Genomic DNA, 23,146 nt, shown 5'->3' on the forward strand with positions numbered 1-23,146 from the left:
GTAGAGTGTGCCTTCCCCGAGGAAACCGTAATCGGAAAAGGGGCGGGGGCACTAGCGCAGCAGGTGAAGGCCGGGTAGTTGGCGGAGGTTGGGACCCCTAGAGGGATTCCAATTGTGCAGGGGAGTCTAAAGGCGACTGGGGAGCAGGGGGGGGGGCGGGGGGCGTTCTGCACACAGCTTCTGGGCATGCCAGCCTTTCTCAGCCTCAACTTGACCCCTGGAAATGGATCGCTCCATCTATAGCAGATGCCGCTGCAGCCGGGAGCTGCTGGGAAATTGGAGGGTGGGAAGCCCTGGGAGGAAGGTTCAAATGCTCCCCGTGTGCGCTCCGGAGCGGAAAGGGTATAGGTGTGCGCGGATGGTGGGAGGCTAGACCCTCTGCCTTGCCCCCATTTTTCTATTCATCACCTGTTGCTCCCAGGCTGCGCTAGAGGGTCAGGTTGCAAATGCCGGGGACAGGTAGACGTCAGACGCTGGTGAGAACTTCCTAGCCTAGCACGTGGGTCCTGGCGAGCCCGGAGTCGAGGACCCAGCCTCCGCTCCCCGCCCCCCTTCAGTCCTCGAGAACTCGGCTTGGATCTGGAGGGGAAGCTGGCAGAGGTGGGGTGCGTTGGCTCCATTCTCCCTCGGGTGAGGAGTTGAAAGGAGGGGCCAGGCGCCCGGAGAGGAGGCGGCCCGAGCAGTCTCCTGCTCGTCTCTGGCGCTGCGTCGGTGTCCCCAGCCTCGCGCTGCCAGCGCCGCTCCTCCCTCCCACGGTTTGCAAGTGAGCACGGCTACCGCCCGCGCCCAGAGGAGCCGCCTGGGCCAAAACAGCAATTTGTTCCCGAACGAGTGAGGCTGGCGGCTGTGCACTCCCCACCCCTCTAGAAGATACACCCAGTGTCACCAGTATCAGAAAGGAGAGTCCGCCGCTCCACCTACCACTCGTCCACAACGAGGGCCAAGGCCCAAGCACCTGTATTAAAATGAACTGGTGCGTTTGGGAGGAAAGAGAGGAAGCGTACTCTGAATCCTGAAATCCTGTTCCCAGGAAGAAAGAGCTAAAAAGGAGTCTGCAGCTCATGCTCCCCACCTCCACTCCCACCCTCACGAGGGTCCTGGCTGTCCCACTCCCACCAGGGTCCTTAGCCGCTCTTCTGTGCTCCTCCGGGTGACATTCAGGCATTCTGCTAAGGAGAGGGTGCAGGTTAGGGGTCAGCTCACCTTGAAGACGGGATGGGGCAGTGACTGAGAGCACCCACCAACTTGGGAACCAAACTGGGTCTGAAAATAGCTCTGCCACTTACTGCGTGGTTTTCCTTCTGTGACTCAGTTTTCTTATGTGTGAAATGGGGATGATAATAACACTTCAGAGGATTGTTAGGAACGAGTAAAGGACCTAGAACAATGTGTGACATTTACACCATGTAAATGTTTATTTGATTTTGAATTTTATAGGAACCCTGGTGAAATAAGCATGGTAGTGCTAGTTACACTTCCATTTCACAAATGAGGAAACAGAGGTAGAGGTATATAGTTTTTACCAACTTGGTTACTTTCAGCAAGTCTCTCTCTTTCTCTATCTATCTGTACCTTGTTACCTAAGTCCCTAAGTAAGATCTTCCTGCCTTTTCTTTCCACCTTCCCCAACCCCCAAACACACACAAGGGGCAGGGACCCACATTAAGGAGACAGTAAAATGGGGATTAGGGAGGAGTTGAACAGAGCGCTGTGAAGTTGGAGAGCACTGGCTTCCTCACTGTAATCTCATTTCTTCTCCCCTCCCCGCAACTCCAGTCATTCAGCCGTGGTGGGTGTCACAGGGAGAGGAAGGTTGAGGGAGAGCTGTGTTCAGAGATAGCTCAAAGCCACTGTCAACAAGAAACTCAGGAGGCTGCGTTTTGGAGCTGTGGTGGGAAGTCTGTGGGAGTATTATCTACAAAAGGAACAAGGAGAGAGGGAAGAGCAGAGCAAGGGGCGGGGGGGAATTCAAGACACAAAAGATGGAAAAAGTCCCCCTCCCCCAGGCACAGTAGGAGTTAGTCTCAGTGTGCAGTGTGGGTGAGAACAGGTGGCTGTCGAGGAATAGAGCCCAGGGCCCCTCCCTTCTCCATTCTTCCTACCCTCCTCTCTGGAGATCCCGCAGTCTGTCTCTTGGCCAGTGTGGCTATGCCCTGCTTCTCAGGCTGTGTTGTGTGGTGGGAACATCTCAGGCTTTCAGGTCATAGTAGTCTGGGCTCTAATTCTAACTGTCACTGAACACACAGCTCCGTGACCTTGGGCAGGATGGGTGTTAATCTCACAGAGCATCAGTCCCTTCATTTGTAATGATCTTTTCTCAGAGGATTGTTGAGTTTAGGAAGTGGTAGCAGTTGTTTTTAAATGTTCCCCTGAACGCTTGCTCTGGCCTCAGGTGCTAGGACCACTGAAATGAGCTCAGAATAAGGCCTCACTGAAGGTTCCCCTTCCCCACCAAAATAAACAAAACATTTTGGAATACTTTGAGGCCTTCAGTACTTGGCCACCTCTTGGCTGTCTCATTTTAGGCCATTCCTTTTTTTATGTTCAATGATGTTTATTATAGCATTGTTTATTATTGTTTAAACTTTATTTTACAATTACAGTTTACATTCAATAGTATTTTGTATTAGTTTCAGGTGTGCAGCATAGTGGTTAGATAATCATATACTTTACAAAGCCATTTTTCTTTTCTTTTAGTGGGTGATCCTAGCTACTATGAGAAAATAACAATAAACTTTCAAACAAGGAAATCCCGGAAGGTCCATGGTTTTATTAACAGGTAAAGAAACTGTTTTATGTCTCATGGCTAGTAGTGGTGGAACCGGGTCTGAACCAAGGTTTGACTGGGTTGATAGCAGTATGCTACTGTGCCACACTGCGGGGGTGCTTGGTCCGGTCCTTTGGTAAACAGCCCATTAAAAGGCAACAGTATGGTCATTTTGATGAGTGGTCAGTTAGTGACCTGTAGTGAGTGCCCACTGTAAACAGCAACCTGGACTTCATGCCCTACCACAACCTTGCCTGGAGCCAGCAAGGGAGTGAGGCTGAGAAATCTCAATCTCTATGTCCTAGCAGCACCAGAAAATGGGTTTGTTTGAAATCAAGTTACAGAGAAAGCCTAACTGGGTTAAGCTGAAGAGAGACATAAAAAGGAGACCTGACTTTTCCCTGAGGAATCAGAGTGGGTGGTGTTCATTCCTGCTGTTTTGACAGCAGTGAAGGGGCGGGCGGACTGCAGAACAGTTGTGCTGGTTGTGGTGATGGTGGGTGAGTTTCCTCACCCAGAAAAACCTTCTTCAGATAGTGTTTCCAAGGAGTAGCAATGCAGGTAATAAAATCCCCTCCACACCGGTATGAAATAACACTCCCTGTCTCTCCCCTGGGCAAGCCTGCCCTGCTCCCCTTCACTCCTGTATGCTGCTGTGCTGGTGACTGCGTTTACCCAGGTAGTGCCTTGAGCATCTGGCCTGCCCCATCCAGAAAGCTCAGAAATTGGGGGTGAGGGTGCACTTTCCTGACAAGTATGACAGACAGATAAGAGGGGCACCATGCTGGGGAGATATGCACTTAGAGGAGAAAAGCTACAAAAGGAATATAGGATGACTTATTTTTTTTTGTTAGTAAGGTCTGTATGGCTGGAGACAGGGGAAGTCTTTCCTCACTTTTTAACTGGGCAGGAAACACAAAAAGCAAAAGTTATGGCAAGTGAGCTTTCAATTGGTCCCGGGTTAACGTAGACACTAGGGTATTGTTCTGCAACACTTGGCATAATAATGAAGTAGTTGCCATTGTCTCCACTTTATAGTCCATGGAGAGGTCCAAAGATATGATTTTCCCAAGGTTTGCTGCTCACATGGCTACCAAGCTGTGAAGTCAGAATTAAAATCCAAGGGTGCGTCTCAAAAGTCCAGGGTCTTCCCATTCTACCACACTGTCTAGCCACCGGGCACAGCTTCTAAGAGTTTAAGGAAGAGCTAAGAACTCTATTCCCTTCACCTGCAAAGCGGTTGAGGCAAGAGCTAGAACCATTCATCTAAGCCTCAGAACTCAGCATAGTGCCTAGTGCAGCGGTTCTCAACCTGTGGGTCGCGACCCCTTTGGAGTCGAATGACCCTTTCACAGGGGTCACCTAAGACCATCCTGCATATCAGATATTTACATTACGATTCATAACAGTAGCAACATTACAGTTATGAAGTGGCAACAAAAATAATTTTATGGTTGGGTCACAACATGAGGAACTGTATTTAAAGGGCCAGAAGGTTGAGAACCACTGGCCTAGTGCATAGTAGGTGCCTCAATGTTTGAAGGGAAAAAATGTGCTTTAGTCAAGTTGACTGATTTTACCAGACCAGCATTATGGTCTTGTACTCTGAACTGGTTAAAATAGTGACAAAATAGCTCCTTGTATCAGCTGGTGACCTACACACAGGTATCATTTTGGAACCTGTTTCTTCCATGAAGTGTGCTGCTGTATGGATATAACCCTCACCAGGTGGGGCAAGAAGGTAGGATGAACCCAATAAATCAGGCAAGACAAAGCCTCATGTTGTTAAGTCAAATGGCAGAACTCCCAGGGACAACAAGTCATTCTTCTACTGACCTCCAACAGTATAGCTTAGTTCACAGACTGATAACCATGCATCCTGACTTTTCCAGGTCACTCCCAACCTAATGTAGTTATCCTGTTTCCCCTCCATACATACATTCATACTCATAAGTCTGTACCCTGGTTTGGGATTCTGAAATAAGGCCACCTTACCTATAAACCACCGAACAAACGCCTGATCACCCCTTGCATAGTTCTAGTTTAAGTGTAGGACCCAGCCCTTAAAGTGGTGCTTCCCCGATTTCACCCTCAGAAGACAGCATGGCTCATTCATGCAACACTATTACCTTGAATTATTTTATCTGTATGTATCAGTTGCCCCAACTGGCTTATCAGCCCCTTGAAGGGATGTGTTTTGGTTATCTTTGTCTTTCCTCAGCTTCCAGCTCAGCACCTGTACTAAGCACTCCCAAACACTGTTGGCGAGAGTGTAAATCCATGCATCTTTAAGAATACTTTACCAATGAGATCCAGCAATTCCACTTATAGGAATTTGTCCTGAAGATACACATTCACAAATGAGGAATGATATACATATTATGAGATGCTCATTTCATCAATACTTATAATAGCAAAAACCTGAAAACCATTAGTAGGGACTGGATAAACTAATTATGATAAATTTATACAATGAGATACTATCCAGCCATAGGAAGAACAAGGTATGTTTGTGTATACCGACATAAAAAGAGGTCTAAGTGGTATAGTACATTCTATTACCTAAAGCAACATACAGATTTAATGCAACCCCCAATGTCATTTTTTAAAGAAATACAATGAAAAATCATCAGATTTGTATGGAACCACAAAAGACCCCGAATAGCCAAGGCAATCCTGAGAAAAAAGAATGAAGCTGGAGGTATCACACTACCTGACTTCAAATTATACTATTGAGCTACGATAATCAAAACAGCATGGCATTTGCAGACACACAGAATGGAACAGAATAGAAAGCCCAGCTATAAAACCACATGTATATGGACAAATAATTTTCAACAAAGGAGCCAGAAACACACAATGGAGTCAAAATACTCTCTTCAATAAATGGCGCTGGGAAAACTGGAAAGCCATATGCAAATGAATGAAAGTGGATTACAGTTTGTCCCATGTACAAAAATTAATTCAAAATGTATCAAAGACCTAAATATAAGACCTGAAACAAGTTACATAGAAGAAACTATAGGTACCAAACTTATAGACCTTGGTCATAGAGAACATTTTATGAACTTGACTCCAAAGGCAAGGGAAGTAAAGGTAAAAATAAATGAATGGGACTATATCAAACTAAAAAGCTTCTGCACAACAAAATAAAGAAGCAGCCAACCAGATGGGAGATATTTGCGAACAGTAGCTCTGACAAAGGTTTAATTTAAAAAATATATAAAGAACTCATAGCCCTAGCTTGTTTGGCTCAGTGGATAGAGCGTCCGCCTGTGGACTGAAGGGTCCGAGGTTCGAGTCCGGTCAAGGGCACATGCCTGGGGTAGCGGGCTCAATCCCTAGTAGAGGTGGCCGATCAATGATTCTTTCTCATCATTGATGTTTCTATTTCTCTCTCCCTTCCTCTCTGAAATCAATAAAAATACATTTTTTTAAAAAAAAGAACTCATAAAAATCAACACCAGACAAACCACCCAATCAAAAAGTGGGCAGAGGACCTGAAAATACTCCTCTCTCAAGAAGATACAGCCAATAGATATATGAAAAGATGTTCAACCTCACTGGTAATTAGGGAAATGCAAATCAAAACTACAATCAAAAACCCCCTTATAGCCCTGACCAGTTTGGCTCAGTGGATAGAGCGTCGGCCTGTGGACTGAAGGTTCCAGGGTTCGATTCCGGTCAAGGGCATGTACCTTAGTTGTGGGCAAATCCTCAGTGGGAGGTGTGCAGGAGGAAATGATCGATGTTTCTCTCTCATCGATGTTTCTGACTCTCTCTCTCTCCCTCCCTCTCTGAAAAAAATCAATAAAATCTATTTTAAAAACAACAACAAAAAACAACAACAAAAAACTCTTATACCTGTTAGAGTAGCCATTGTCAATAAGACAAGCAATAACAAGTGTTGGAGAGGTTGTGGAAAAAAGGGAACCCTCATCTATCGCTGGTGGGAATGTAGATTGGTACAACCACTATGGAAAGCAGTGTGGCGATTCCTCAAAAATTTGAGAATAGAGCTACCATACGACCCAGCAATCCCTCTCCCAAAAAACTTGAAATCACAAGCTATATGCACCCCTATGTTCATTAGAGCATTATTCATGGTGACCAAGACATGGAAACAACCAAAGTGCCCTGCAATAAAGGATTGGATGAAGAAGATGTGGTACATGTACACAATGGAATACTAATTAACCATAAGAAAGGATGAAATAGCTCCATTTGCAACAACATGGATGGATCCTGAGAACATCATGCTAAGTGAAATAAGTCAGTCAGAAAAAGCTAAGAATTATATGACTTCACTCATATGTGGGATATAAAACTGAAACTTGTGAACACAAATGGCAGTGTGGTGGTTGCCTGAGGGAAGGGGGTGGGAGGAGGAAGGGGTCCTAATATATGGTGACAGGGGGATCTGACTTAGAGTAGTAAGCGTATGGTGTAACATACAAATCTTATAACATAGAAACCCACACCTGAAACCTATGTATTCATGTTGACCAATGTCACCCCAATAAATTTAATTTTAAAAAAGTGGTATACATTCTTACGATATATATGAGCTAGTACAGAAAATCTCTGAAGGGAACACAAGGTACTTAAGAGTGGTGGCCTCAGGGGAGGGGGCAAAAAGTCCAGAGTGGGATGAAGGCATATTTTTCATCATATGCACTTCTGAACTGTTTAAATTTATTATTATTAATTTATTTTTTAGCATATATATATATATATATATTGATTTTTCATAAAACAAAAAATCTATTATAAAAAGTGAGAAGTGAAAAAAGCAAGGTTATAGAAGTATGAATAGTTTGATTCCTATTTATATAAAAGAAAGAAAAATATATTTACATGTTTGAAATTTAGAAAATTTGTGGCAAGATATATATGAAACTTATCAATGGGACAAGATAGGGGAAGATTTTTTATCTTCCATCATGCATCCATCCTTTTGTACCATCCTTTTGTTGTTAATCCTCACCTGAGGATATTTTTTCCATTGATCTTTTTTTTTTTAAGAAAAGAGGCAGGGAGGGAGTGATGGAATTTTAAGAACTGTGGTAAGTAAGGGGCCTAGGAAATACCTGATGTTCATAATGAAGCCATGCTAACTGAAATGTTCTCTCTCCAGGGGCATATAACTCCAGAGATAAGCAATCTGAAGTTTCAAGTCCTATCTCTAAGTTGGGGAAAAGCAAGACATTGATCTCTAAGAGGCAATGGAAAAGGAAGGAACAATGATGATTAGGTAGGATCTCTTTGACCAGCCAGTGGGAGCTGCCCAGGGTTCAGAGCCTCTCTTCTCTTAGGAAGGCCAGATCTATATGGAGAGCAAGGAATGGCTGCACAATTCAAACTTAAGATAAACCTAACTTATCTTTATCGAAGAAAGTCAAATTGGCAAATTTAGGAACAGAATATCTACAACAGAAGATCCTAAATGAACTATGGTTTAGACATGATTAAAAAAAATCGTAAAACACATACAAACAAAAAATCTATATATTCATGTGTATATATACATATATGCCTTGAAAAATCTATAAGGGTATACACCAAATTATTATTATTTTTAAAAAATATGTTTTTTTATTCATTTCAGAGAGGAAGGGAGAGGGAGAGATAGAAACATCAATGATGAGAATCATTGATAGGCTGCCTCTTGCACGCCCCACACTGGGGATTGAGCCCGCAACCCAGGCATGTGCCCTGACTGGGAATTAAACTGTGACCTCCTGATTCATGGGTCAATGCTCGACCACTGAGCCACAACAGCTGGGCTACACCAAACTAAGTCATTACTAAGCCTGAGGAATAGAAACTTTAACTTTCTCCTTTTACATTTCTGTATTATTTGATATTTTAAATACTACTTTTGTAATTAAAAACAAAATGTAGAAAAATCTTCATAATTTTCAAACTTTTTATGGTCACAGAAAAATATATTCAAATACTTTTCTATAAGATTTTAATTTCGACTTCAAGACTGTTTTCATAAACAGTGGCTTCCCATCTGTCTGGGTGGTTAAATACAGTTTTGCTTGGATACAGAGATAGACCTCAGAATCCTTCAAGGTTGTTTCAATTTCTGAATTTCCTATAAAATAAGGTAAGCAATTAATCAGAAAAGCAGGTGTGTTTTTTTTTTCCTGACACCCAGCAGGCTGATGGTGTTATTGGACAAATTCCCCAAAATGAGGTGATGAGCCTTTTAGAAAATGGCTTCCCAGTACTCCTTGACTACTGTTTTCATTACTGAAAGACACACACAATCTCTCGTCCTCTCTAAATCTGTTCAACCAACCTGAACCAGGCAGCTCAGCTTCAGCCAAAGAGCCAGGGGAAGCCCCGAGGCAGCTGAGTTCTGCACCACTGCCACTTATAGTCTGGGATTCAGACTTGGGAGAACAAATACTGGAGAAATAAATCGCTCTGCTGTTATTAAATCATAGATGCTGGAGTGGGGATAGGGTGCAAGGGTCTGGCACCGATGCCACCTGCTACATGCGGGAGCTCAATTATACGGTTACATTCACTACTCCTGTCGAGGGACAGGCAGGGAGGAGGGGTGCTGATATAACCTTTGGTTGCCTGGGAGAGCCGTTGGCAGCTGTGGTTTTTCTAAACTGGTAAGCTCTCCTTTGGAAAGTCATTCCCTATCCTATGAATCTTTCCCACAGGAACAGCTGCATTTGCTCATTCTGGCTCTTCACATTTTAATTTGGTTCTGAAGCTAAGCAGCGGACAGATGACTTAGGCATCAGACACCCTCATTTAAGCCCTGAACAAGCTGTCTCAGAGACTTCTACCACATGAGGCCCAAAGAAAAATAGATAATGAAATGAAGTCACTTGCCGCTGGGAAACAAATGTGGGAACATTTATGCAGTTGTTTTTATTTACTCAACTCTAAAGATTGACTGCGGCAATTTTTTGATGAGTAACACTTAGATTAACACTAATTACATAGCTATAAATTTGATTCAGGATAAGAATACGATTTAGAATGAGAATAATAACAACAAAAATCTTCAAACATTAAAGCAAAGAAATACTTTTCCCCCCTCTTTTAACTTTAAATAAATGCTATTTTCCCATGGACTTCCCTAGACACGTTTGCAGTCTAAGGAAATTAAGGAAACAAAGCTTTGGATATTTTGAAGAAACTGCAGGTTAAGCTATCATGCCAAGCGGGAGACTGAAACCCTGATCTGAGTGTCAATCTCAGGCACTTTGTGAGAGGCAGATTCTTAAATATTTCCTAGTCTTTTTTTCCTTTTCACCAATTAAATTTTCCACTTCTCTGACTAATTCAGTGCAGTACACAATCCCCTCAGTGCCTCTCCTGGTTAAACTGTTGTTTAGAGGGAACCTGACAGGCATGTGTGGCTCCTCTTAGACTGGAAAGGCAGTAGGACTAGCTCCGACCCATCCACTCCTGAGAGCCTGACCGTGGGGGCTGCTGAGGACGGCCTCTGCGGGCAACTGAAAGGCCTGGTGCCCTGGGAAGAACACTGCTTACCCTTGGGAAACTTGGCCATCATTGCCCATGATTCCTGGTAGAAATGACCAATCAGAATGAATCCAAATCACGGGGAAAGGTCAAGGGAAAAAAAAGATTGCCCTCCAAAAATAATGAGGAAAGGAGGAAAGAAATATTTAGAATGGTAAAAAAACTGATATGCGAAAACGTCTTTCTGTTATTAAATCTAACTATAAGTTTCCTAAAGTCCAGTTATCAAGTTGAATTATGTGGGATAAAGGAGAAAGGCCAATTGGAATTTCCCTCAAGAGTTCACAGCTGCAGGATGAGAGGTCCTGGGTTTGCGCTGGGGGAGTGGGCCCCTTTTGAATGAGGGCTTAGTTGGGCTGGGTTCCATGCTGGCTCCAGTTCCATTGCTCCCTGCAGAGAGCGCCTGGCCCCGTTCACTAGCATTTCCTGGTGCCTGGGGTTGTGAACTCTGATACCTGGAACCAGATGAATACCATGAGCTATTTCTGTAACGACCCATACTGTCATGTTGTCCTTGGTTCGTGGGGTCACTGAACTTTTGGCCTTGCGGCCTGTAGCCTTGTCCTCCTCGTCGGTTCCCCGGCAACACCTAAGGACGAAAGAATATGATGTCCAAAACACTCTGGCATTGTGGTACTCCATTTGTTCCAGTTTAGTTTATGGGAGTATTCTGACAGCATAATTGTGGTAGTCCATACTCGGACTCAGTGATCTCTCAAGATTCACAGAATTCTGCCTAATTCAACCTAGCCACTGCATCAGAAATGATCATTCCACTGCATCAGAAATGATCATTCTTTCACTATTTTTCCCTGCCTTTCACCCCTAGGCTCTTCTCCACTGAAGAGGAGTTCACTTTTCTTTAGCTGGGCACATGCTAAAGAAGGAAGAACATTCCTTGTGTTGTTACAAGCCCTCAATTGGGCAAGTATCTTATCACATGTCTGAGCTTTGCAGATGATAAATAATTTGTAAAGATAATGAACATTTGTTATAATAAAATAAACATCATTATGATCTGCTTTGCTATATAAACCATAGATTCAATCACACTGCTATGACATGCAGTACATTTTTACATTACAACCCAGGAAGTTTATGGCATGGGATTTAATTTTGTCTTCCAATTTCAATTCTGAAGAATTACTGACAGCACTGCTTTCAATTGCTCTTGTGTATCTTTTTCAAACCAAGGAAAAGAAACTATGGATTATGCTTCAACTTTCTAGTGTTCACTCCCTATGGAACCAAGTTCACACTCTCTCCGGTATATTCTATGTTGTACTTCTAAGGAGTTGCTGCTTCATTCTGGTGAACCTGCCACTGTGGTATTTATCTACCTTGAGATGGGTGCACGACTCCCACTGTGACTAATTACCAGGCGTTACTACCTACGACAGCTAGAATCACTGCCAACATCAGAAAGTCAGCAGTCTTGGCAACAGGAAATCTAAACTGGCTGGTGGTTTGGAACATACATACCAAATGCTTTCTCTGGAACTAACAGGCTGGAGGGATTCAAAATAGGTGTGGAATGGGAATAAAGAGAGGAAGGTAATGTACTGAACTGTCAGCACTTAAGCAGTGACAATCTATATATTAAAAAAAAAAAAGAAAAAAATAAACTGTGCCCTAACCGGTTTGGCTCAGTGGATAGAGCGTCGGCCTGAGGACTGAAGGGTCCTGGGTTTGATTCCGGTCAAGGGCATGTACCTTGGTTGCAGGCACATCCCTAGTAGGGGGTGTGCAGGAGGCAGCTGATCGATGTTTCTCTCTCATCGATGTTTCTAGCTCTCTATCCCTCTCCCTTCCTCTCTGTAAAAAATCAATAAAATATTTAAAAAAATAAAATAAAAAATAAACTGTGAAAATCTGGTAGCTTTCTTCCTGACTAGCTCAGTGTGGAAGCCAGGTTACCTGGCGATGAGGCTGATAGGACCGGCCACTGGAGTCTGCTCTGCCTGCAGGAGTCTCTCCTGGTGCCGAGTTTTTCTTGTTAGTACTTGTAAGGCTGGGACCAGAGGCACAGGTGGAAGCAGCAGCAGCAGCAGGGGCATCACACAGGCTACTCAGGGACACAGATGTAACTGAGCTACATCGCGATCGGGTTGAATAGCTGTTCTTTGGATGGGACACTGAAACAAATATAAGAAATATGCGGTCATATGATGAAAGAGGATGAAGGGTAAGGTTTTCCCCATTTCACAAGAGCAATTTAAGATAAAGAACGCTTATACATAAAATGGGTAACAAAAAGGAAAATCTCCCTTCTGCCCTCTTCCTCCAAATTCCCACTGCTCTTAGAAATAAGCCAATAGTTCAAGACCAGAGTGACCTATCCCCCCACCAACTAGTGCCTTCCTGACACTTCCTACTACCTAAGGTCCTGGCTCTTCCTACTACCTAAACCTAGGAATAACAATATAAGCCATACATACAGTTCCTATGTGAGGAACACTCTAAAGTACAGACAAAGGAACACTACAAAGAAAGACAAAGGTAAAGAGTTAATCTTTTTAAAAAAATTTGAATGATGCACAGTATAACTAATCAAGATTAGTTAATATGAACAGAACTAGTCTTTACAACAAACATGTATCTTCCTAGGATTCTTTCGCAAAAATAATCCCAAACTTAAAATACCAATTTAGCTGAAAAATATTAACATTTTCAATTCGAATTTTGTCAGAATTCAATGGTTTAATGCTCCCCACTAGATTTTTTTCTTGGTGTTAAGCCTGGACTAGTGCTGAGTACACAATCACTGCCCTAGAGCCAACATTTCACTTTCATACTGAGATGGAAAGAACCAAGGAGCTGAGCTCAGGATTGGTGGCACACAAATTCTCACCTTAGAGGCACCACCCTCTTTGAAGCTATTGTTTTATCACCTATTGTATGCCAGGCAAGGTAGGTATTATTATCTCCATTTTGGAGAGGAATAAAATGAGGTTCCAGAGGAATAAAATGAGTAGAGGCAAACTTGGTCTGACTCCAGAGCTCCATGCTCTTTATACTTCATATCATACACTCTCAACTCAACAGAGAATGGATGAAAAAAATGTTATTGCAAATTTAGGGAGCCCATCCTCAGTGCTCCAAGCATCTGCATCCACTGACTTCTTAAAGATCTCAGAGCTACTTTTCATAAAAACAAACAAAACACAAGAGGCACGATAGAAGAATCAGAATAGAAGCCAACCAGCACTTCAGTCTCTAATTAGTACAGTGTGGTCTTCTCATCACCATCTCCAGTGCCCGGAATCTCTTGCTATCTCACCTTGTCCAAATGAATCAATGTTCTTCTTTAGGGTCTCCACGTCACAGGTGAACCGGGCTACTCTTCCCAGATCCTCGTCATATTTACGTTCGCTAACAAAGTGCTGGGAAAAGGGCAAAGAAAAGCCTCCAGGTGAGACATGCAGTACACATGGGATCTACAGCTTGCTATGTATGAATGAAACAGAATTATTTTCAATTGAATTATTTTTATTGCTTCAAAGTTTGCTCAATGGCCACAATATTACCAATGCTGAGTGACTGACAAAATTCAGTCATTTTCTTCAAAGCCCAAAGAGAAGTCTATTTAGGAGCTTTATGAAATACTACATGATGGTCAAAGCCCACTAAGTATAATCACAAGAAACTGCAGAGAAAGGAGAAAGAATTTATAGAGGGCCACTTTCCGCTATTGGCTACTCTCCACATTGTTTCATTTTATACATTTTATATAGCTCACAGTTTATAAACAGAGGCAGCAGCAAAAAAACACTCTTAAGTTACAACAATGATTCCATTTAAATAGATGGTCTGGTTCTTTAGTAAAAACTTCCTTAGGAAACCCACTTCAACTCTTTGTAAAGTAGAATTTGTTAGTCCTTGAAATAGAAACAATTTCTTGAGATGGAAAATCATTCATGTGAAAAAATCAACTTCACAAATGAGAAGTTTGTGCTGCATATAATTTAACCCTTTTAAGCTGACTGAGTTGAGAAGTAGTCAACCCCTTGGGTCAAAAACTAACTATACTACAGAGAGTGAGGGACTAAATACATGTTAGGAATAAAGTGTTTCTGAGGGTCTATTTCAATAAACAATTTCTAACGTAGCCTGGAATCACTTTAAGATGAAAAGGAGATGAAAAAGAAAAGTTATAATTCTTCTAGATAAAATTCAGAAGAATTGAACTCCTTAGAGCAGTCTTGGCAGTGGTCTAATTCCACTTTGGATGTTCAAGGGGTAGAACTGAATGCATCAGAATCCTTGAGATGTGTCTAGCAGTGAAAGGGAAAGAAGAAATAAAAATTACCGCTGGCCTTTGAAGCCCTAAAGCTTCAGGGAAGCACACAAAGCTCTGTGACAAAGCCTTCAACATGTAATATCAGTCTGAGATTAAGTCTGAAACAAATTCTAGAGTTTGTTGAGCCAAAGACATAACAGGAATGACGGAAATAAAATGATCTGGAAATCAGACATTTAAATTGCATAGCACCCACTTCAGTACACTCAAAATGTGGAGAGAAACAGATCCTTAGTCAGCCTGCAGAAATATTTCTAGCAGCTTTTCAACCACGCAGGAAGGAGAACAGATGAAGCCTGTAAGAGCCAGAATTCTCATCTTAATTCCAAAGGGGTTTCCGGCTTCTCCCAGATAGTTGAATGAGACTGATTGGCATCACTATGAAGACGACTTTTTATAAAATTTAGTAACATAGTTTTAGTTAATCAGAAAATGGTAATTAAAAATTTGCATTGTTTTGCTATTTCACCCCAATAGAGTCTAAGTGGAAGAAGTGAGAGTAATAACATAACCTAGGGTTTGTGTAAAATACTGAATCAGAGTGATGACAAAGAGACCTGTAAGGGCTTAGGTGATCTTCCATCTATGTTTTTATTTTACAAAGGCTGTTATATAGCCTCTGCAGCAAGTATTCCACTTAAATATAGCAATAAACCTCATGTATTCAGAAAGAACAGAAGTTAAGGGCTCAGGATTAGAGAAGGCCAACTCCCCTTGTCTATAAAGCTCATAGTTTATAAACAATTTTTTAGAACCCCAGTGTCTCCAACTATCAATGAATACCCTGACCTCTCTAAGGTCCCCATGCTTAGTTTCAGAAACACTGCTCTCTCTTTCTTTCTTTCTTTTTTTGTTTTGTTAATCTTCAACCGAGGATATTTTTTTCCATTGATTTTTTTTTAATATATTTTATTGATTTTTTACAGAGAGGAAGGGAGAGAGATAGAGAGTCAGAAACATCGATCAGCTGCCTCCTGCACATCTCCCACTGGGGTTGTGCCTGCAACCCAGGTACATGCCCTTGACCGGAATCGAACCTGGGACCTTTCAGTCCGCAGGCCGATGCTCTATCCACTGAGCCAAACCGGTTTCGGCTCATTGATTTTTTTTTAAGAGGGGGGCAGGGGGGAGAGAGAGAGAAACATTGATGTGAGAGAGACATATGCATTGGTTTCTTCCTGCACATGCCCCAACTGGGGCTGGGGATTGAACCTACAATCCAGGTATGTGCCCTTGACCGGAATCAAACCCATGACCCTTCAGTGTGTGGGCCGACGCTCTAACCCAGTGGTTCTCAACCTTGGCTGTACATTAGAATCACCTGGGAATCTTTTTAAAATCCTGATTTCTGGGCCTCATCCTCCAGAAATTCTGTTTCTTTGTTACTAATGTTGTGGCCCCACCCCATAACAAAGAAACAGAATTTCCGGAGGATGAGGCCCAGAAATCAGGATTTTAAAAAGATTCCCAGGTGACTCTAACGTGCAGCCAAGGTTGAGAACCACTGCTCTAACCACTTAGAAACACTGGCCAGGGCAGAAACACTGTTCTTTAGCTAAGAATTTAAAAAGTACACGTGTTAAGAACCCTAAAGATACCACCAAAAAACTACTAGAACTGATAAATGAAACCAGTAAAGTAGTAGGAAACAAAATAAATATTCAGAAATCAGTTGCATTTTAATACACCAATAATGAACTAATAAAAAGGGAAACTAAGAAAACAATCCCATTTACAATTGCATCAAAAAAATAAAAATGCCCAGCCAGCGTGGCTCAGTGGTTGAGCGTTGACCTATGAACCAGGTTCGATTCCCTGGTCAGGGCATATGCCCAGGTTGCTGGCTCGATCCTGTGTGGGGTGTGCAGGAAGCAGCCAATCAGTGATTCTCTCTCATCACTGCAATTGCATCAAAAATAAAAATGCCCAGCCAGCGTGGCTCAGTGGTTGAGCGTTGACCTATGAACCAGGTTCGATTCCCTGGTCAGGGCATATGCCCAGGTTGCTGGCTCGATCCTGTGTGGGGTGTGCAGGAAGCAGCCAATCAGTGATTCTCTCTCATCACTGATGTTTCTATCTCTCTAGCCTCCTCCCTTCTCCTCTGAAATCAATAAAACTATATTAAAAAATAATAAAATAAATAAAAATTAAATACCTAAGAATAAATTTAACCAAGGAGGTAAAAGACCTATACTTGGAAAGTTATAAGACACCAAAGAAAGCCCCAACCGGTTTGGCTCAGTGGACAGAGCATCGGCCTGTGGACTCAAAGGTCCCAGGTTCGATTCCGGTCAAGGGCATGTACCTTGGTTGCGGGCACATCCCCAGTGGGGAGTGTGCAGGAGGCAGCTGATCGATGTTTCTCTCTCATCGATGTTTCTAACTCTCTATCCCTCTCCCTTCCTCTCTGTAAAAAATCAATAAAAATATATTTAAAAAAAAAAAAGACACCAAAGAAAGTAATTGAAGAAGATACAAATATAGGGTGGGCAAAAGTAGGTTTATAATTGTTCATATGGAAAATACAATAATTAATAATAATACAAGAATAAATTCTGTGTTTCTCCTACACACAACTGTAAATCTACTTTTGCCCCCCCCCCCCTAAAAATGGAAGCATATACTGTGTTTACGGGTAGGAAGAATTAACGTCGTTAAGATGTCCATACTGCCCTACCCAGTTTGTTTCAGTGGTTAGAGTGTCAGCCCTTGGACTAAAGGGGTCACGGGTTCGAGTCCCATCAAGGGCATGGCATGTACCTTGGTTGCAAGCTTGATCCCTGGCCCCCATTGGTGCGTGCAGGAGGCAACCAATCGATATGTCTCTCTCACATTGATGTCTCTCTCTCTCCCTCCCTCTCTTTCCCCCCCCCCTCCTTCCACTCTCTCTAAAAATCAATGGAAAAATATCCTCAGGTGAGGATTAAAAACAAAACAAAACTGTGGAAGCTCCTCAAAAAGTTAAAATGCAATTACCTTATGACCTAGTGATTCCACTTCTGGGTATATATCCAAAGAAACCCAAAACATGAATTCAAAAAGATTTATGCAATCCTATGTTCACTGCAGTGTTATTTACAATAGCTAAGACATGGAAGCAACCCAAATGCCCAGCAAAAGAGGAGTGGATAAAAAAGTTGTGGTAACCCTGGCCGGTTGCTCAGTGGTTAGAGCATTGGCCCTCAGACCAAAGGGTTGCAGGTTCGATTCCCGACCCCCGTCTGGACTCATGTGGGAGTCAACCAACTGATATGTCTCTCTCGTGTCAATGTTTCTCTTTCTTTCCCCCACCTCCCCCACTTCTATTTTCTCTAAAAATCAATGGAAAAAATATTCTCCAGTGAGGGTTAAAAAAAAAAGTTGTGGTACATACACAAAATGGAATTTACTCAACCATAAAAAAGAAGGAAATCTTGCCATTTGCAACAGAATGGATGGATCTAGAGCAGTGATGGTGAACCTTTTGAGCTCGGCGTGTCAGCATTTTGAAAAACCCTAACTTAACTCTGGTGCCGTGTCACATATAGAAATTTTTTGATATTTGCAACCATAGTAAAACAAAGACTTATATTTTTTATATTTATTTTATATATTTAAATGCCATTTAACAAAGAAAAATCAACCAAAAAAAATGAGTTCGCGTGTCACCTCTGACACGCGTGTCATAGGTTCGCCATCACTGATCTAGAGGGTATTATGCTAAGTGAAAGAAGTCAGACAGAGAAAGACAAGTATCATCTGATTTCACTTTCATGTGGAATCTAAAGAATAAAATGAACCAAAAAAAAAAACAAAAACAGAAACAGATTCATAGATACAGAGAACAAACTGATGGTTGCCAGAGTGCAGAGGGGAGAGGAGAGAGGGGTTGGGGTTATAGATGAAAAAGGTGAAGGGATTAAGGAGTACATATTGGTAGTCCCCAAATAGCCATGGGGACGTAAAGTACAGCATAGAAAATATAGTCAATAATATTGTCATACTATGTATAATGCCATGTGGGTACTTGAAATGGGGGAGGGGGGGAGAAGAGATCATCTTATAAATTATATGATTGTCAGCCACTATGTTATACACCTAAAACTAAAATAAAATAATATTGCATGTCAACTATAACTGAAAAATAAAATTTAAAAATTTAAAAAAATATGAGTGTTAAACACAAATAATCTTTACAGATTATAATTAACATCTCAAATTGCTCATTTTTCTCCATAAAATCAGAATCAACCAACCATTTAAATATTTACTGAACACTGTCCAACTGGTGTGACTCAGTGGTTGAATGTTGATCCATGCATCAAGAAGTCACAGGTTCAAGTCCCAGTCAGGACACATGCACAGGTTGTGGACTTGATCCCCGGTGGGGGCTGTGCAGGAGGCAGCTGATTGATGTTTCTCTCTCATCAATGTTTCTATCTCTCTCTTTCCCTCTCCCTTTTCTCTCTAAAATCAATAATAAAACATATTTAATAATAGCCCTGGGCAGTGTTCTCAGTGGTTAGAGCACCAGCCTGCGCACCAAAGGGTTGCAGGTTTGATTTCCAGTCAAGGACACATCCTGAGTCTTGGGTTCACTCCCTGCCCCTCCCCCTGTCGGGGGTGCATGCAGAAGGCAACCAATCGATGTGTCTCTCTCACATTGATGTTTCTCTCTCTTTCTCCTTCTCTCCCTCCCTCCCTCCCTGCCTCTCTCTCTCTTCCACTCTCTCTGAAAAAGCAATGGGAAAAATATCCTCAGGTGGGGATGAACAAAATACATACATAAATTTATTGAATACCTATTATGTGCCAAGGTACTATGCTAGGCTGGAGAGACAGCAGTTTTGCCATTGTAAAGTTCACCAGCTAGTGAGAATAACAGATTAATCAAATGTACATAGAATATAACTGCTATGAAGGCACAAAATAGGAAGAAAATCAGGAAGGATGAGAAGTGACTGTGTGCTGGGAGTGGCAGGGAGGGAAGAGTATTTTGGATAGATGAACGGCATGTGCAGTAGTCCTCTGGCAGGAAGGAGCAGGATGTGTCTGCAGAAAGGAAAAGTTAATATGGCAGGAAATGAGAACAAGGGGGCATGGTGTGAAAGGATGATGCTGGCAGAGCCAACTGCACAGAGTCCTACAGGCTGAGCTAAGGATTATAGTCTTTATCCTAAAGCAATGGAGCCCTGGTCCGTGGCTCAATGGTTAGAGCTTTGCCCCATGCACTGAAGGGTCACAGGGTTCAATTCCCGGTCAAGGGCATGCATCTGGGTTGCAGGTTTGATCCCAGGCCCCAGTTGGAGCATGTTCAGGAGGCAACCAATTGATGTGTCTCTCTCACATCAATGTTTCAAAAACAAATAATAAACGAAATGGAAAATTTGAAGCAGGTTACTGCAGTGTGAGGAACAGATTTGGAGGGATGGAGAGGGAGAATAGAATAGAATCAGTTATGAGGCTATTACAGCAGTCCAAGCAAGAGATAATAGTTACTTGATCATGACAGTGGTGGTGGAGATGAAGACAAAAGGTCAGATCTGAGATTCAGTAGGAATTCAAATGGACAGGGTCTGCTGATAGATTTCATGCTGGAAAGGAGAAGTTTCCCAAAGTTTCCAGCTTAGAAAACTGGATAGATGACAGTATCACTACAGAGAAAGGGAACCTGGAAGAGGGCCAGGTTTTGAAAGGAAAGACCATGAGTTCAATATATTAGATATGGCCATGAATTATGGAGATTTGCTACTTTAGTCCCGGAGGGCAAGAAGAAAGGCAGAAAGAAGAAGGAAGTTTTACCTTGATATCAGCTCTGAGCTCAACCAACTGCTCTTCTGACATTCGAACAGCCACATCAGTCATCTTCTTTAGAAGTTCAGCTTTCTTTTGTCGGCTGAGCAAAATTTCCACTGTAGAGGAAAAAGGAGTATAACTCTATGTTTTGGCTCAATAGGATAAAGAACTGGAAATATAGGCCTTGCTGTATGTATTTGAAGAGCCAAAGGTCCAGTTTCCACCTTCTTGAAGGACTCTAAAGGCAGTTACAGGTAAAGACTTCATGAAATAAAAGACACATAAATCATTTGTCATTTCTCTTTTTCCTCTTCCCAGGAAAATACATTTTTTATCAAGAAATATAAGTTAACGCCCTGGCTGGTATGGCTCAGTTGGTTGGGCGTTGTCCCATGCACTGAAAGGTTGCCAGTTCAGTTCCCAGTCAGGGCACATGCCCAGGTTGTGGGTTCAATCCCAGGTGGGGGTCATAAAGGAGGCAGCCTTTCGATGTTTTGTTCTCACATTGATGTTTCTCTTCCTCTCTCTCTAAAATCAATTTAAGAAACTTTTAAAAGAATCATATAAGTTAAAAAAGAATATGCACACATGCTAAAAAAGACTTACCTAGAATAAAGAGCATGAAATGAAAAGTTAAAGTGTCTCTCCTACTTCTGACTTTGTGGTCCCCTCCTCAGAGGAAACCAGTTTATTTCTTATGTATACTTCCAAATATATTCTATGCATATATAACACATATCTCTCTTCCTTTTTTCTTCTCCTCACTCATGCGAGTGTATCATATACATGGTCCTCCCATTACCTTAGCTATTTTTTTAAAAATAGTTCATGGAAAACTACTTTTTAAAGATATTTTTAAAAATTGATTTCAGCCCTAACCGGTTTGGCTCAGTGGATAGAGCGTCAGCCTGCGGACTCAAGGGTCCCAGGTTCGATTCTGGTCAAGAACATGTACCTTGGTTGTGGGCACATCCCCAGTGGGGAGTGTGCAGGAGGCAGCTGATCGATGTTTCTCTCTCATCGATGTTTCTAACTCTCTATCCCTCTCCCTTCCTCTCTGTAAAAAATCAATAAAATATATTTTTTAAAAAATTGATTTCAGAAAGGAAGGGAGGGAGAGATAGAAATATCAATGAGGAGAGTCATTGATTGGCTGCCTCCTGCATGCTCCCTAATGGGGATCGAGCCCACAACCCAGGCATGTGCCTTTGACCGGAACTGAACCGGGGACTCTTCAGTCCGCAGGCTGATGTTCTATCCACTGAGTCAAACCGGCTAGGGCTACCTTAGCTATTTTTATTTAATATATCGTGAGGTTCAATTCCTATTAATACATTGGATCTCCCTCACTGTTTAACAGCCACTTAGTAGTCTGATATATGGATATACCATAATAATTTATCAAGTTTCCCTAATGATGGATATTTAGGTTGTTTACAGCCTGTTAAGAAACATCTTTAGCATGCTCCCAGATGTGTAACTCAAATATGACTGAGAAGGACAACAAACAAACTAAAAACCTCTCAGAGTAGAGAACAGAGCCAACAGAGGGCACGGGCAAAAAAAATCCTCCTAGAAAGCAGAACCCGGGGCTGCTAGATAAACCAAGGAAATTTCTCTTCCACCAGGGCAGGGACTCTGCTATTCCTGTCCAGTAAGATTTGATTACTGCTTTTCCAAATGGGAATTTTTACTATAATTCTTACTATAATTATTTCTCTATCAGTATAATATTGGAGGAGGGGGCATTTATTTTTTGTTTTAGTTTATGGGGCTCCACACAGCAGTGTGCCATATCCAGACCTGTTAAAAGATCTGAAATTCCCCAGAAGTCCTGAACTTTCAGCTGAGTATACTAAAACTAGATGATGCTTTGGAGGTGATGCCATTGACGAGGTGAGTGTATTCTCATTTGGGGAAAAAGAGAGATATTGGAGGATGGACTATAGCAAAGACTGTTAATGACTGCATATTCATTCTCCTGTTCTTCCTGCCAGAAGTCCAATCTTGTTGGGTATGAAACTATTTAGGCAAAATTCTGTATTTCCTGACCCTGCTACAGACAAGACAGTCATGTGATACAGTCTGGCCACTGAGATCTAAGCAGAACTCACAGGGCGAGGTTCACAGGAAAGCTCTTTAAAGGAGTCTTAGGCAGCATGTAACATTTTGCCCTTTCTTGACTGGAGCCTCTTTGACCATAAACACACACTAAGAATGTCTGGGTAGAACAGCGGTTCACAACCTGTGGGTCACAACCCCTTTGGGGGTCGAACGACCCTTTCACAGGGGTCGCCTAAGACCATCGGAAAACACATATATAATTACATATTGTTTTTGTGATTAATCACTATGCTTTAATTATGTTCAATTTGTAACAATGAAAATACATCCTGCATATCAGATATTTACATTACGATTCATAACAGTAGCAAAATTACAGTTATGAAGTAGCAACAAAAATAATTTTATGGTTGGGGGTCACCACAACATGAAGAACTGTATTAAAGGGTCGCGACATTAGGAAGGTTGAGAACCACTGGGGTAGAAGGATAGAGAAGGCTGGGTCTCCCATGTCATTCTGGAGATTCCCTTCAACCCTAGATCACCTTTCATTTCACGAGAGAAAAATAAACTCACATTTATTTAGGCCACTCTGTTAACACGTAATCAAACTCAATTACCAACTGTTATACACAGAATCCTGTAATCTATTGAGAATTAGCCAAATTTATCTTAAAAAAATAGAATTTTCAAAGAGGTACATCAGGTATTACAGCAGGCTG

The 23,146-nt window shown here is 42.0% G+C and overlaps 1 protein-coding gene across 2 annotated transcripts in view; it reads right to left on the reverse strand.

Moving 5' to 3' along the window:
• Nucleotides 1-8,512: 8,512 nt before the first annotated feature.
• The window catches only part of SPATS2 (spermatogenesis associated, serine-rich 2), a 132,225-nt gene continuing 117,591 nt past the window's right edge, over nt 8,513-23,146 (reverse strand). For both annotated transcript variants that reach the window (XM_005877335.2, XM_005877334.2), the window contains 4 exons: nt 20,367-20,476; nt 13,566-13,668; nt 12,203-12,420; nt 8,513-10,874 (listed from right to left, as the gene is read on the reverse strand). In XM_005877335.2, the coding sequence (XP_005877397.1) occupies nt 10,560-10,874; nt 12,203-12,420; nt 13,566-13,668; nt 20,367-20,476 (746 nt within the window). In that variant the 3' untranslated portion in view covers nt 8,513-10,559. The remainder of the gene's footprint in view (nt 10,875-12,202; nt 12,421-13,565; nt 13,669-20,366; nt 20,477-23,146) is intronic.

The sequence above is a fragment of the Myotis brandtii genome, unplaced genomic scaffold, assembly GCF_000412655.1.
Source record: "Myotis brandtii unplaced genomic scaffold, ASM41265v1 scaffold517, whole genome shotgun sequence".
Lineage (NCBI taxonomy): Eukaryota > Metazoa > Chordata > Mammalia > Chiroptera > Vespertilionidae > Myotis > Myotis brandtii.